The 16,189-nt window shown below is 40.8% G+C and overlaps 1 protein-coding gene across 1 annotated transcript; it reads right to left on the bottom strand.

The window, feature by feature from the left end:
* Positions 1–13,661: 13,661 nt before the first annotated feature.
* On the bottom strand, positions 13,662–14,894 carry LOC110920187 (putative surface protein SACOL0050). Its single transcript, XM_022164414.1, has 2 exons — positions 14,675–14,894; positions 13,662–14,413 (listed from the first exon to the last, which is right to left on the bottom strand). Exons 1-2 carry the CDS (start codon positions 14,892–14,894, stop codon positions 13,662–13,664), a joined length of 972 nt encoding a protein of 323 aa, XP_022020106.1.
* Between the last annotated feature and the right edge of the window lie 1,295 nt (positions 14,895–16,189).

The raw sequence follows: 16,189 nt of genomic DNA, 5'->3' as shown, positions 1-16,189 counted from the left end.
GTTCTCCTGACCTTCCCCTTGTTCAACATTCTGATCAAAGTGATGATGAAGCCTTGGAGGTTTGTTTGGTTCGTAAAAGAAAGGCTGCAAGTCCTAAGCCGACCCCTGCTCCCCGCGATATCCAGCAAAGACTCCGGAGTGCCAGCGGTCAGAAGCCCCCTCCTTTGTCGAGGGTTGTTTCTAATCTTCCCCCTGTTGGAGTCAAAGGTTCCTTGTCTAAACACCTGAGGTCTTCAAGTCTTGTGAGTGCACCTTTGCTGGTAGGTCTTTTCTTCCTCCCATTCCCTTTTTTCTACCTTTGTTTTGTTTTTTATATCCTTTTTCTTGTTACGCAGGGGAGTTCTCAGGACCCCATAGAAATTCCTACTGGTCCCTCTTCTTCCCATGTTCGGGATAAGACTTCCGAGGTGGTCATAGCCCGTTTTTCCTTAGCCTTTGAACTCTCACCTTCACATGCTACGGGGACCAATAAACCCACTCGCCTTGAAGGTCCTATTCATCGGTCCCCTTTGGCTCCTCTGTTCGCTGATGCTATTCCTCACACATATGTCCCCAACTGGAAAATATCTCATTCTTCTGTGATAGGGACTCCTGAGTCTGCTAGGGACTTTCTTACTCATGCTGTTCCTCCCTCTCATAAGTTTGTGAACTCCGCTCTGAGGGATGATCTCTTTGAGGATCAGTACAGCCTGTCCTTTTGTGAGAGCTTTTTCAGAGGCGCTGGGATGCTGCAGCGGATTGATGATTTAAGGAGGGTGAATGAAGGACTCAAGGTTGAGCTCAAAACCTCCCAGTCTGTTGCTACCGACCTTAGGTGTCAAGTGGTCGAGGCTGAGAGGAAGTTGCAGGAGGAGAAGGTATATATCCCTTCCTCCCCCCCCTTTTTTTTTGTTTTTGGGTTGTTTTTGATGCTTTTTTTGTCCAGGGAGCGGGGACCATGCTGGAGAAGAGGAAACAAGCTTGGGAAAGGGAGATGGCGGCGCTGGTGGAGGAGAAGGAGGAGCTGGCTGCTGAGTTAAAACATTTGAAAGAAGTTTGCTCTGTCTCCCAGGAGCATTTGAATACCATGTATGCAGATTATGGGGTGACTTCTGATGATAACCAGCGGTTGGCCGGGGAAAAACATTGGCTGATCACGGAGGGGTTTGGGGCCTTCCTTTCTGCTGTCTCCCAGTCAGAGGATTTTAAGAGTGGTTTGGAGGATATATATAGGGCTTACCGGGATGTTGGCTACCAGGCTGGGTTGAAGGATGGTTATGCTTATTCTGCTCAGGGTCTAGGCAGGAAGGAGACTCCGATGTACAACTCCAAGGCTAAGAAGAAATTATCCAAGTTGGATGAGGAGTTTGGGAGCAAGACCCCGATTATCCTGAAGAAAATCCTGGAGCATCCCTTAATATCTATAGATGAATTAAAGGCCCTGTTTTCCTCTATTGGTCCTTCCTCTCCGCCATCTTTGTCTGGGGGTGCCTCCCAGTGATTCCTGGACATTTACTTTCTTCGATATGGTTGTAACTTGAATAACTACTTTCCTTAGGATACTTTTGAACTTTTTGTGTTTGAAAAGGGGAACCTTTGTGTGGGGGTCCTCCTTGGTGCCTAATCGTATAACTTATGATCCTGTGTTGTTGCCCTGTTATTTGCATGCTTTTTGTTATGTTTGTTGCTTTGCAGGGACTTTTGCCTAGGATCAAGCTGGTGTTTTTCCTGGGGACCTTTGGACCGTTTTGCAAGAAGTTGAGCTTTGGTCTTTTTGGTTGAACTTGTTGTGTTTTGTTGTCTTGTATTTCGGCCAAAGTTATTAAGGCTTTTCTTAGTACATTTGTTTTGTAAATGAATAAAACATGATCTCTTTTTGTAGTTTTGTTTACAAAGATATGTTGTGTTTGTGGTTTGTCTAGTAAACCAGGATTGTCTGTTCGATGCCAATCACAGGACAAGTTTATAATGTGAGATTATGTTCTTGGTTTGTTTTTGTCCGCTTTCTTCGGGTTAGCTAGACCCTATTTGCCCCACGGCCAGGCTTTTGGCATGTTTGATATACCTTTACACGTGTGTCTACTTGTTAATTAGGTTTTATAGTATTTCCAGGCACGTTTGCCTAGGTATAATACCTGCTATTTTGTCAAAAGAGGACATGCTAACTGCCCATTTTTCATTTACTTGGGGGATTTAACTTCCCAACATAAGTTGTTACAAAACACCTGTTCTTCGGGCTAAAACCTCGGGATATTAGTTAATCATTACAAAAGTGGCTCTTTGGCCGTTTTTATTTCAGGGAGTTATTCCTTACATGTGGTACTTTCTAAGTTGCATGAGGTTCCATGTCCTGGGGACCTCCTTGCCTTGGAGTGTTTCCAACTTGCAGCTCCCTTTGCCGTTTGCCCATATGACTCGGTAAGGCCCCTCCCAATTGGGGCCTAGTTTTCCGGTGCTCTCCTGTAGGCTGGCCTCGTTTGCTCTTAGCACCAGATCCCCTGGGACGAGGCTAAGCTTTTTCATTTTGGCGTTGTAATAACTTTCCAGCTGCTTCTTGTATTTGGCCTCCCTGACTACTGCCACCTCTCTTCTTTCCTCTAAAAGGTTCAGGTTCATCCGGAGGTCCTGTTCGTTCTCCTCCTCCCTGAGCTTCATTCGGGCAGTTGGGGACCCTATTTCAGCCGGGATAACGGCTTCCGTCCCGTAAGTTAAGCTGAAAGGGGTTTCCCCCTTGGAATCTTTAGGAGTGGTCCTGTATGCCCATAACACAAATGGTAATTCCTCCAGCCATCCTTTTTGCTTTCTCCCGAGCCTCCCTTTTATTCCCTTGATAACGCTTTGATTTGCTCTTTCTACCAATCCGTTGCTTTAAGCGTGGGTGATGGAGGTAAACACCTGTTGTATGTGCATCTGTTCACACCAGGGTCTGAAGGGTCTTCCCGCAAATTGGACGCCGTTGTCACTTACCAGCTCCTTTGGAACCCCATATCTGCAGATGATGTTGTCTAGCACAAATCGCCTCATTTGTTCCCCCGTAATTTTTGCTAAGGGTTTTGCTTCTATTCACTTAGTAAAATAATTGATGGCGACTACCACATATTTGAGCCCTCCTGGGCCCTCTGGGAACGACCCTATTATGTCAATGGCCCACTTCTGAAAGGGCCAGGACGTTGAGACAGGTATCGTCGGATGCTTGTGTCGGTGGGTCATAGCTGCATGTACCTGGCAGTTGTCACATTTCTTGATTTCCTCGGACGCTGTTTCGTACATTCGAGGCCAATAGAACCCCGCATTCATTGCCTTTGCTACTACCGTCCTTGGCCCCGAGTGCATTCCACAAATCCCTTCGTGCATTTCCCTAATCACATACTCAGCTTCTTCCATGTCAACACACTTTAATGAGGGGCCCAGGTACGATCTTTGATACAACTCCCCATTAATCAATTCATATTGCAGGGCCTTGACCCTTACTTTTCTGGCCGCCCACTCTCCCTCAGGCAGAGTTCCGTCTCTGAGGAACTTTACAATTGGTGTCATCCATGTTTCTTGTGCATTTTCAACTGCAGCCACCTCTTCTGTACCGAGGGAGGGGGAAGTCAGGACTTCCACTTTGACTTCTCTTGCTAGGTGGTCAAATGCTACTGAGGCTAGTTTGCTGAGGGCGTCGGACTTTCTGTTTCTCCCGCGGGGGATGTATTCTAGCTTGAAAGTTTTGAACACTTCGGCCATTTCTTTTACTTTTGCCAGTATTGTGCCATAGTGCTATCTTTTGCCTCGTACTCTCCTTGATATTGATTGACCACCAGCTGCGAATCAGTGCTAGCCTCCACATGCCTTGCTTTCATTTTCTTTGACAACCTCATCCCTGCTAAAAGGGCTTCATACTCTGCGGTATTGTTGGTGTTTTCGAAATCTAACCTTATGGCGTAGCTCAACTCAACCCCCTCAGGACTTATCAAGGTAATGCCTGCTCCACTTCCTTCCTCGCTGGAGGCTCCATCTGTGAATATTTTCCATACAACCCTGTCTTCCTCCTCTTTCTCTTTTCTTTCCAAGGCTTCCCATTTTTGGAGTTCTTTCTCTTCGTCCTCCGGAATCTCTGCTAAGAAGTCGGCTAGTATTTGTCCTTTTATGGCTGTTCTGGGCTTGAATTCCAGGGAGTGTTCTCCCAGTTCTACGGCCCACTTAGCCAGTCGTCCGGACAGCTCCGGCCTCTTGAGCACCTTCTGGAGGGGCTGATCTGTCATTAAAGTGATCTTGTGTCCTTGGAAGTACCTTCTGAGTCTTCGGGATGCGAAAACAAGGGCTAATGCTAACTTTTCCAGAGGCATGTAACGCTCCCCAGGACCTTTAAGCGTTCTACTGATGAAGTATATTGGTATTTGCTTTCCCTCCCGTTCCACCATCATGACTGCGCTTATGGTTGTCTTTGAGGCTGACAAATACAGGAGTAGGTGTTCCCCAGGTACTGGGGTGGCTAGGGTTGGGAGTTGGCAGATATAGTTCTTCATTTCTTGGAAAGCAGTTTCTGCTTCCGGGGTTCATTTGAATTTGTTTCTTTGTTTGAAGGCAATCCTTCAGCACCTTCATGAAAGGGAGAGTCCTGTCAGCCACTTTCGATAGAAAGCGGTTCAGCGCGATTAGTCTTCCGTTCAGCTGCTGGATATCTTTTAAGGACCTGGGAGATCTCATTTCTGCCACGGCTTGGGTTTTCTCAGCGTTGGCTTTGATTCCGCCTTTGGTGACCACTACCCCCAGGAATTTCCCTTCCTCTACCCCAAAACAGCACTTCCCAGGGTTCAATTTCATATTTACGTCTTGCATGGTTCGGATCGTCTCGGCTATGTCATCTATCATAGCCTCTTCGGTCAAACTCTTGATAACAATATCGTCTACATACACCTCCAGGTTTCGTCCCCGTTGTTCCCTGAAGAGGGCATTCATGAATCTTTGATAAGTTGCACCCGCGTTCTTGAGCCCGAAGGGCATTTTGGTATAACAAAACGTCCCTTCGTCTATGATGAAGGCGGTCTTCTCCTCATCTTCCATCGACATTTGAATCTGGTGGTATCCTTTATAAGCATCCAAAAAGCACTTCAGGGGGTATTGAGACAAAGAGTCTACTTGCACATCTATTTCCGGGAGGGGGTAGCAGTCCTTGGGACATGCTTTGTTTAGATCTCGAAAGTCGATACACATCCTCCATCCTCGATCTTTCTTTTGAACCATAACTGGGTTTGCGACCCAGGATGGGTACTTTACTTCCCTAACTATTCCGGCTTTGAGCAATTTTCTGGTCTCTTAGCAAGCGCCCCTCCTTTTACTAGGGCCCATGCTCCGCTTTTTTTTTGTTTAACTGGCTTTGCCCAGGTGTAAGTGTTGAGCCGGTGTTCAGTTAGGCTCCTGGGGATCCCTGTCATATCCCTGTGCTGGAACGCGAATACATCTATGTTGAGGAGGAGTAACTCTTTAAGGGCCCTCTTGCATTTATCGCTTAAGTGACTTCCCACTTTGATCATCTGCTCTGGGAACCTGTCACAAAGGACCCATTCTTCCACCCCCTCCCTTCGGGGTTTCCCGGGTGCTTTCTCCTCGGACACAGAAGAGACTACCTCATATGCGGATTTCACCCAGGCTAAGCCCTTTGGTGTCTCAAAGACTAAGGCTCCATGTGGGGTGGATGCTTGTGCCTGCAAATCCCCAATTCCAGGTCTTCCTAAGATTGCCTTATATTTTGAGGGTGCCCGGACCACTGTGAAAGTCGGGTTTATGGTCCGGACGCGATCCCCTACCCGAACTGTGAATGGGAGTCTGATTTTTCCCAAGTGGTGTGATATACTATTGTTGAACCCTACCAAAGGAATAGAGTCTTCCTCAAGCCGATCTCTTACATCTCTGTCAAATCTGAGGAAACAATGCTCGTATATTACTTCGACCCCAGATCCCCCATCCACATGTATCCGGGACACCTTATGACCAGCTATTATGGCCGAGATGTTGAGGGGGAGCCGTTGCACTTCGTTTTCCTCCAGGTGTGGCATGAGAATGGGAGCTTTCATGCAGTCTGGGGAGCCCAGGATAGGATTCTGGCCTTTACACTTCGGGTGGTATCGAATTCGTCCCTTCCTCTAATCATATCCACATCTGCCCTCCCAGGCTCCCTTGCATTTCTTCCCTTCCGATCCCCTCCTCCCTCCTTGATTTCCTTCACCAGATGGGCCAGTCTTCCCGTTTTCACCGCGGCCTCTATCTCTCTCTTCAGGTACATGCAGTCATCAGTTTTATGACCAAACCCTTTATGGAACTCACAACACTCGTTCGGTTGTGCCTTTGGTCCAGGCTTTATGGGTGGTGGTCTTGGAAAGGAGTCCTTCACCCTCTCAGTGGCCAGTATCTCGCTCGGGGTTTTGGTGAGAGGGGTGAAATTGTCAGAGTAAGGAGGAGGGCCTCTTCCCCTAGGTCTGTATGGGGAATAGGAGGGTTTTGCCCTGTCGTGCAACATTCTATCAAAAGCAGGCTTTCTAGAGTAAGGTGTACCTTTGTCAGGAGGTTTTGCGGTTGGGGTGACCATTCGGGGTGTGACATCCGTCTCCTTAACTTTGATGACTGTGTCATTTCCCCTGACGAAGGCTCTGACCCTGTCCATGAGGTTGTCAAACGAGTGGGGGAATTCATCCCCCAGTTTTTCATATAACTGTGCGTGCTTTAGCCCGTTTATGAAACTGCTGATTTTCATGACCTCCGGGACATCCTTTATGTTCATACTTTCCTTGATAAATCTCTCCATGTATTGGTCTATCCGTTCGTTGTCTCTTTGCCTTATGTGCAGAATTTCGTTTGGATTCTTGACCACCTTTCTTTGTTGACCAAAGTTCCTGAGGAACTTCTCGCTTAGCTCTTCGTAACTGTCAATTCCTCCTGGAGGGAGGCTGTCAAACCAGAGCCGGGCTCCCTCTGTCAAAGTCTGTACGAACATATGGCACCAAACCGGCATGGGCCATTGCCCAAGTTGTCCTGCTCCCCGAAGGCATGGAGATGATTTTCAGGATCTCTTGTCCCATCATAGCGGTCAAAGTTGGGGGGCAGCTTTGTTTTGGGGGGCATCGGTGCTTCTGCAATCCTCCGAGTGAACTTTGAGACTTCGGCTAAGTCCCGTGGCAGATAGGGCTGATCCAGGCCCTCATCATTCTGATTATCCTTTTCTTTCTCCTTTCCTTTTGATCTTTTTCCTGTGACAAGCTCTTCCCTTTCCTCTGAGGACATCTGTCGAAGGGCTGTCATGAATGTTTCTAGTGGGCCACCACTACTGCCTTTGTTTTGAAGGTCTGCCCCTTCCTGGTTGGAAGGTGTATCAAAGGCAAGTCTAGCCCTAAGGCTGTTAAGTTTTTCTTGCCTCTCCAAATCTTCAAGACATTTTGTTAGTTTCTCTATGTGCATGGCCACAAAATCTGGAGTGATATGTTCCACTCTTTCTGGGTTTTCCACTTGATTCTCGTTGCCTTCTTCATGAGTTATATCTTTTATTGTGACCTGATCACGATCATTCTGTACCGTTTGAATGGTACGTGAGCTGGGTGGGGTTGCCATGCTACTGTTTGTGAGACAGGCTGCTCTTAACGTCGGAGTTTTATGTGGAAGCACCGGTCAGGCTGGTGTCCCACGGATGGCGCCAATGTCGAATACCCAAATCCCGGATGCCGTTAAATGGATCTTCGCTGACGTCAAGAGGCCTTTGTCTTCGTTACTGCAAAAGAACAAACCGTTAGCCTCGCCACGGAGGACCCCGGGGGGGGGGGGATCCGTGACCAAGCTCCGACGTGAGAGCAAGTAAACTTGCCGGAGAATGAGAAGGAGTTATTCTGATGGTTAAGATCACCGAAGTAGTTCCTTTAAGGGGTGAATCTAACAAATGCCTGCATGTGTTTAATGTGAAATGTTGGTCGGAGATAATGCCAGGAGAGTAAATGAGAGTGTGTTAAATGTGTTCATACCTCTTATTACCGTTTTCCTCTTCTTATATAAGCGAGCAACCTTATCTTGCATGTGGGATATAGTTGACATGATCCAACAACTTCTGGTAATCTTTGGGGGGCTCAGACACGTGTCTGAACCCCAGCGGCAGGATGATAGTCTCATTTAATGCTTACGGCTGGAAGTGTACCATGCCAACCGAGATGCTGGTTACATCGGACATTAAATGCTCTTTTTTACTTTTCTGAATTCATGCTTTCCGCTCATATTTTCATGTGGAAAACCTTAATGGAGAAGCAAACTTGTTCGTGGGCCTCATGTGTTGGGCTTTTGTGGCGTCAGCCCAAACCGGGTAAATGGAGCAACCCATTGGCCCGTCGTCAATATCTAAAAGGGTGACGACACATGTATTGAATTGGTCGGAAACCATAAAGGAATATCGGTAACCATTCTCATACTGATGTCATTTGGTCGGAATCGGTTCGGTTCATCATGATACTGGTAAGTTACCGGCACTCGCCATAGCTCATCATACAACAATCGAATCTATATTTCTATACAACACCGTTTTCAATATTGCTAAGGCTAAAATCAGAATGAAATTATACCGCAAAACCATAAAAACGAATATGGGTATTGCTTCTGAAGTTGTTCGAACGATATCAGTACGGTTTGTCATGGTAAAGAACAAACAATTCAATTATATTTGATCCGTTCGATTTTGCACAAAACTTTTCTCACAACGTTGAGAAAAGTAAGCACTTCGTATAATCCTAATTTATATAACTCAAAAACAGAAAAGATAAATTGCGTCACTTTATTAAAAAAAACTAAATGTGAGGTAGGTTTATTAACATATACGTTTGTGCTTTAGATACTTGTACATTACTAATTACAACTTGGTTTTGAAGTTTTTTTCTACCAAAATATTGTTAAAAATAAGCATGTCGCAAGACCTACCCGGAATTTTATAAAATATCATATCTTGTAAATTATAAAAGAAAAAAAATGATAAAAGTTAATTATAGTATGATGATAATAAAAAAGAACAAAAAACTGATACAAGTATTGTTCATTATACACGGTTTTTACGATTTCACAACCTAACTACCCTACTTTACTGCTCTTTGGGGCTGTTTGTTTAGCTTTTAATGGTTTAAACCTCTTACTGGTTTAGCACTTAATGTTTCAGAATGTTTGTTTCGGGTCTAGAGTTTTTGCGAGAACTTCAAGTCAAGTGACTCCATTGCTAAATTAAAAGGGTCTAGAGTTTTACAAATTACAAATTGATAATTGGGTTTCTAAAGCATTAAGTGGGTTGAAGTTTTATTTGGGCCATATATTTTTGGTGGAACGAAAGTTAATGGACGCAATTTTTTAGACGACAGTTTTGGGGGAAGTGGGATGCAGAGAAGGCAGCCGCCTTTTGGCGGTTGTACACGGTTCAAACATGAGCAGCTAGGTGGCTTTCTTTAAAAATACGGTTTGTTGGGTTTGACACTTTTCTCAGTATTATTTGTATTTGGATTTGTTTTTGACATTGAGAAAAATTTGATGTGTTGGTTTATTTAAACTATTTGCATGTGTTTTGAGTTCTTACTTTACAACTTGTTCGGTTGATGACAAAACCTAGTAGCTCGTTGGGTGACATAGAGTAGGTTGACCCACACTAGTAAATAGGGTAATTGAACTGTAAAATATTTGATGAAAAAGACCTATTTTTTATTACCATTTAAATTAACCGACTTTTTAACACCATGTCTATGTGGTGTCCAATTAATGATTAAATTGAGTTTTGTGTAAACCTAGAATCTGAAACTTGGAGGACGTTATCTTTATCTTTTCTATTGCGACTTTTCTCAGATGATTGATTTCTAGATTTTCACCTTAAATTATGTTTTTCTGATTCTTGTTAACTGGTAATTCTTGAACACTTGTGTTGATTTTGTGAAACGTTTATTATATATGAATTGTTTATCGTTTATTAAGCGTATTGGTGATTTTCTTGCATCGTTAGCGGGTTGGTAAATTGGTGGGTAATTTGTATAAACAAACGGGTTATTAGGTTTTTATAGTGAGTTTTAAAAACCATCCCTAATAATTAATCAAGATCATTAATTCCAATGTCATGTCTATGTGGTGTTATGAATTGGTAAACGAATTTTTGTTTTAAAACGGGTAATCGAGATTCCGGATGGGGGTTACTTCTTTTCAATCTGATAACTATTTTCTTAGTTAATTAATTAGATAATCTACCTAAACACAAACCACAAATTCCCCGTGGATACCCTACTTACGCTATCTACTTACTTTAGTTAGGTTTTTGCATGACCTTAAGGACAATCATCAAAATGGCGCTATTGCCGGAGAATTAGTGCGCTTGGTGTTAGCTAGTTGTCTTTCTTTAAACTCAAAAAAAAAAAAAAAAAAAAAAAAAAAAAAAAAACCAAAAAGAAATTAAAACCAAAAATCCAAAGATATTTTATTTCTTTTGTTTCCTTTTGTTTAGTTCGCTATTACGCTCGGGTTTCTTGTTTGCGTTTGTATAGGTGAACTCATTGAAACATGGATCGAGCTTGCCAACCCGAGTTTTGCTGAACCCACCCGTGAATGAAATGCTATACGGCCGCTGTGAAACATTCATGAGGATCCTGTTGCTTTAACCAGGGGAGTATGTTTTAGTCTTTTGTACATATATTTTTCTTTTTTTTAGTTGCTTTTTTCCACATTAGGGATAATGTAGATTTTAAGTGTAGGGAGGGGAGACTAGTGACTAAAAAGAAAAAAAAAAGAAAATTATAAAAAATGGAAAAATTTGAAAAAGTCTTGTAAAAGTTTTGCAAATAAAATGGAATTGGTTTTCAATTAAATATATATATATATATATATATATATATATATAGGTAGAGGATCCTGTAAAAAGTGCTCAAAGTGTGAGAAGTGTGAGAAGCGTATTATAACACTATATATAATACTATATAACACCATATAAACACCGTATAACAATATGTAACACCATATAATACCATGTAACACTATGTAACACTATATATCATTATATAACAAATATAACACTATAGGTTGTCTGATAGCATGTCTATGATATATGTATAGTGTTATATTTGTTATATAATGATATATAGTGTTACATAGTGTTATATGGTGTTACATATTATTATACGGTGTTTATATGGTGTTATATAGTATTATATATAGTGTTATAATACACTTCTCACACTTTTCACACTTTAGGCCCTTTTTACACTATCCTTACCCTATATATATATATATATATATATATATATATATATATATGAGATAATTAAAAAAACAAAAATGCATCTAGCTTAGGATATGTGAGTACGCCCAGCAGGTTGAGAAGTTCCTTAGGATTGATATAATATGTTTAATTATTATGAGTCTTGTGAGTTCCCGCCTTAGGAGCTATAGCAAAACCGAAACCATTTAGAGTATAAGGGGTATTGTTTTAAGTAAAAACCTTAAGTATTCCAGTTAAATGGCACACCTTTTTCTTTTTATGAAAATAAATCCGAAAATGGTGGCGCTTGAAAAAAAGTTATTCATTCATTCACTCACTACGCTAGATATGTAATAACAAAGCCTATGGTATTGCCACTGCAATGGGGACTCGGGTGGCACATACCCTCTAGGTCTAGTTAAAAAAGAGATAAATATGTGAAGCTCATGGTATTAACCACTCGGATAGGGTATACCCTCTAAGTGAAGCATAAGCAAAAGCATATTAAAGCTCAAAATCATCATCCATTATCCATCATAAATTTAATCGGATTACATAAGAGTTTTTATATAAGACGGAAGATAATAATCTTTTAATCTAATAAGCTTGAAGCGAGATTAGGTAGCATTGTGGTTTTTGACTGTAGGACCCATAGTTGAATAATGCACTTGAACTTATTGAATCATGAATGAGGGCTTAGAAATCGGCGCTTGGGTTTAGATGGACCATATACCTACAATCGTAATTAATGTGTGATTATATATTTTTTTAATAACGTAATTGAAAATAATGAGAACAAATGGTTTGATTGTGATTACATTGCAACTAATTTTTTCGGGAAAAAAAGATAAGTGTGGGGATGTGATATGTAGGCAAACACACCATGTTTATGTGTTAGTTTTGTATATTATTTAGTTAGTTTTTAGTGTTTTTGGGTGTGTTCAGCTATATTTAGGTAAAAGAGCTTTGTAGATAGATATGTGCTAAATGAGCGGATGAAACGAGCTAAAATGATTATATGAAATTTACCATAAGATAAGAAGAAATATAAATACTTAAACATGGTTAGATTTATAAGTTGAAATTAGCCAAATGTAATATGTATAATTTAATATTTTATGAAACAACTTAAATAAAAATAGATGAGGCCTTTGTATGCTGAGCTATAAAAGACAATGAAATAGGATGTAATATTTATAATTTAATATTTCATGAAGCAACTTCAATGAAAATAGACGAGGACTTTGTATGTTGAGCTATAAAAGACAATTAAATAGGATTGTGACATTTTTGCAGGAACATTAAGTCAAGTGACTCGATTGCTAAATTAAAAGGGTTTGGAGTTTTATAAAGGGTTATTGGATTTTATCACACCCAACTATCGGTTTTTGGCCGTTGCTACTTTCAACTAACACTTTGATACCCGACACCCCCTACTTTCAACTATCCGGTGGATCTCCGTCTACTGAGTGGTGCCAGCACAAACAAAAAGTCAAGTTGTGGGTGTCGGGTGTCAAAGTATTAGTTGAAGGTGGCAACGGCTAAAGGCCGATAGTTGGGGGTGATAAAATCCAATAACCCTTTTATAAATTATAAATTGATAATTGGGTTTCTAAAGCATTAAGTGGGCTGAAGTTTTATTAGGCCATGCTTTCACAATTGAAGGGGAAAGTCGGTGTAGTAGGGAAATAAAGGAAGGCTTTTTCGCACAACAAAAGCATATATATTTTTGGGGGGAACGAAAGTTAATGGACGCAATTTTTTAGATGATAGTTTTGGGGGAAGTGGGACGCAAAGAAGGCAGCTGCCTTTCCGCAATTGTACACGGTTCAAGCATATGCGGCTAGGTGGCTTTCTCCAAGCGTACGGCTCGTAGGGTTTGACACTTTTCTCAGTCATATGTATATTTGGATTTGTTTTTGACATTGACAATGTCGTATAAACAATTTGACTCTTAGTATCGCTTGAGGAGATGAGGTAGACGTTGATGGTGGTGAGCACTGAGATTGGGATCTAGCAAGAACTTTGGGTTTCAAAATTTTGGTGTCTGTAATGATTGTAGTATTTGACTTCATTTGATATCTTTGAAACCCGTTTGTATTTGAAATTTTTTTATTGTTCTTTTTCGCTAGATTCCAGTCTCCATCAGAAGGCTTGACTTTAAAAGGTCGATTTTTGACTGATTGATAATGCATAGCCATTTGATGATGCGTGTTATCAGAGTAGCAGGGACGATGAACACAGTTTCTAGCAATGTGTCCCGAAATTCCACAATTAGAACACGTTTGCCTTTTTGAGAAAAAGACATTTAGTTCTGCTTGTGTTATTCTCGGGAACTGATCAAGTCTTTTCTTTCCATTTGGTGCTGATTGCTTTTGTGCATGTTTGATATTGGAAGAACCCTACTCACAGTATCAGCACAAGTGTAAGTATCGACAACTTTACCCTTCAGTTAAGATTCAGTTTGCTGGAGAGACGGGTTTTCCTTTTTAACTTTCTTTTTCCATGATCTTCTGTTTTTACGTGACTGGTTTTTCTTTGAAGAAACAGCTTCAGTAGACTTTGCTTCATTTGAAACATATTCTTTAGAATCTGATCCTTTGGGGTCGAGAGTTGAATCATCTGTTGAATTGATTTCCACATATCCCTTTTCCTCAGAAAATATGTTCTCAGGAGTTTCCCTAGAAAAAGTTTCCACAAATATCTCTCCTTCAGTTGAATCAACTGTTGAATTGATTTCCATGGATCCTTTTTCTTCAGGCTCCGAGATCTCATGAGTTTCTTCAGAGTTGGTTTCCACGGGTATCTCTTTTTCAGCTTTATCAACTTCTGAGTCCTTGACATCAACTGATTCTGGTTTGTCAGATGATGAGCAGTCTATGTCTGAAACTATTTGACTCTCTTTGGCTGCAACGTTGCGAGATTCTAATTGCTCATCACAATCAGAATCTTTGGAAGAGCTATGCTCATTATCTAATGTTCCAGAATCTGCCATTTGATTGTCAGGTTCATCAGAGGACCCATGTCTATCAATTTCTTCACTATCACAATAAAAAATATCAAGTTTTTCATCTTTATCATGAGTTTCTGATGTATCATTCGATGTTTCAGGCATACAAGAATAGTTTCCCGAATCACCAGAGCTGATTTCTGAGTCACTTGAAACAGATGTTTCAAGTTTATTAGTCAATACATCAGGTTTTCCTGTCAAAATATTTTTATCACAACCACAATCTAAAAATACAACACCAGATTCATCAGTTTTAGTGGGAACACCCCAAGTCTCAGCAAACCAAGAAAAAACATAGTTCCAAGCATAAAGATCACGTTTATCACGTAAAGAAATAACATCATCATCAACATTTTGGTGTGATTCATCATCCTCTTTAGACTTCTCTGTTTATACTGACTCTGCACATGAACTAGAACAGTTAGTGTTGTCAACAGAATCAGAATTTAACAAACTTTCTTCGATCTCCTCTGTGGATATTTTAACTGGTTCTGTTTCCTTTTCTATTTCCGTTTCTGTCTCATTTACTTGTTCGGATTTGCCAGCTAATTCATTTGAACAATTTTCATTCTCATTTTTAACAAAATTCATTGACTTTTTAAGATCAGCGGGTTTGCCATTTTTAGATTTTAACAGTTCCCGTGGAACATAATCACTTGGTTTACCATAAATCATTTTATCATAGTTCTCTATTTCTTGCTCAGTAGTGGGCAATCTTGAGTAGTTATGATTATATGGTGGTGGAACCTGTGTATATCCCAAACCCTTTCCCTTGTTTTCCTTGAATGCAAGTTGGACATTGCACAGATTACGAACAATGTCATTGGAAGTATCAAATATTTTAATGTTTAACTCATTTTGCTTGTACTTTCCAGTGAGAAGTTCCAGCTCAGCTCTCACAGAGTCGCATTCTAAGGTCTTTACTGTGAGTCTATGTTTATAGTCATGAACCTAACATTGCTGTTGATTCACGTCTCTATGAAGCTGAGCTATATCCTTCTTAAGTGCGTGAATCTTTTCATAAAGAATTTTATTTGTGACAACCCGTACTCTAGACTTATCTTGTGTAACGTTATATGCTCATGTGAACTATGTTACTTGAACGAATACATGATATGTTATGTGTTGCACGGTTGTGTGATTTCGTGATTATATTGAGTGATTGAATGTTACATGTTATGCGATTTAATGTGATTGCATATGTTACTACTTGAACCGATTAGTGAAACATTTACAAGAACCCACTCGGTCCATATGGTTGGACTCGAGACCATGAGAAAACCCATGTGGGGGTTTCGGCCCACATCCCTTGTACGTACATATATACACACATTACCTCTAGGGTTTTAGTTTTACAAAACTTAGCAATCAAGAACACACACACACACACCAAACGCTCTCTCTCGATCGGAACTCAAGGCAGCCGACTCTCTCAAGTCTTGAAGTTTCTTGTAATCGGATCATCCCTCGTGCACACTTTTTAATCGGTTAGTGTTTATGGTTGGTTGCTTATACTTGTTGATGATGTTTCTTGCATGATAATCTAGGGCTATTGTATGTGATTAATGATGTTCATGTAATCGGCTCATGTATAAATCGGATAGTGTTGGTGTAGCTCGAACGGATTGATAATCATATTAGCAGATTTATTTACACAAAGGCTAGGGTGCATGCTAGATAAAATCGGCTGGTTTGATAAATTCGATTGCATGTTTGGTTGATTTAATTGCTATTGTTCTTGATGATAATATGAATGTATGATGGATCGGTTGTTATGCATTGTTTGATCGGATATGTTTATGTATTGTTTTTGACAAGTGTTCTTGATATGTTTGGTATTAGGGTTCATAAGAATTTATGTTGAATTTCCCTGTTTGATCGATGAATTCTTGAATGGCAAACTGTTAGTTGATAATTGATTTTCGGAAACTGTTAACGAATGATTGAATTGCCTAAATGAATTGCATAAA

The sequence above is a fragment of the Helianthus annuus genome, chromosome 16 (genome assembly GCF_002127325.2).
Source record: "Helianthus annuus cultivar XRQ/B chromosome 16, HanXRQr2.0-SUNRISE, whole genome shotgun sequence".
Taxonomy (NCBI): Eukaryota; Viridiplantae; Streptophyta; class Magnoliopsida; order Asterales; family Asteraceae; genus Helianthus; species Helianthus annuus.
Note: the sequence above shows the minus strand (reverse complement) of the source record. Positions and strands in the feature narration are given on the sequence as shown.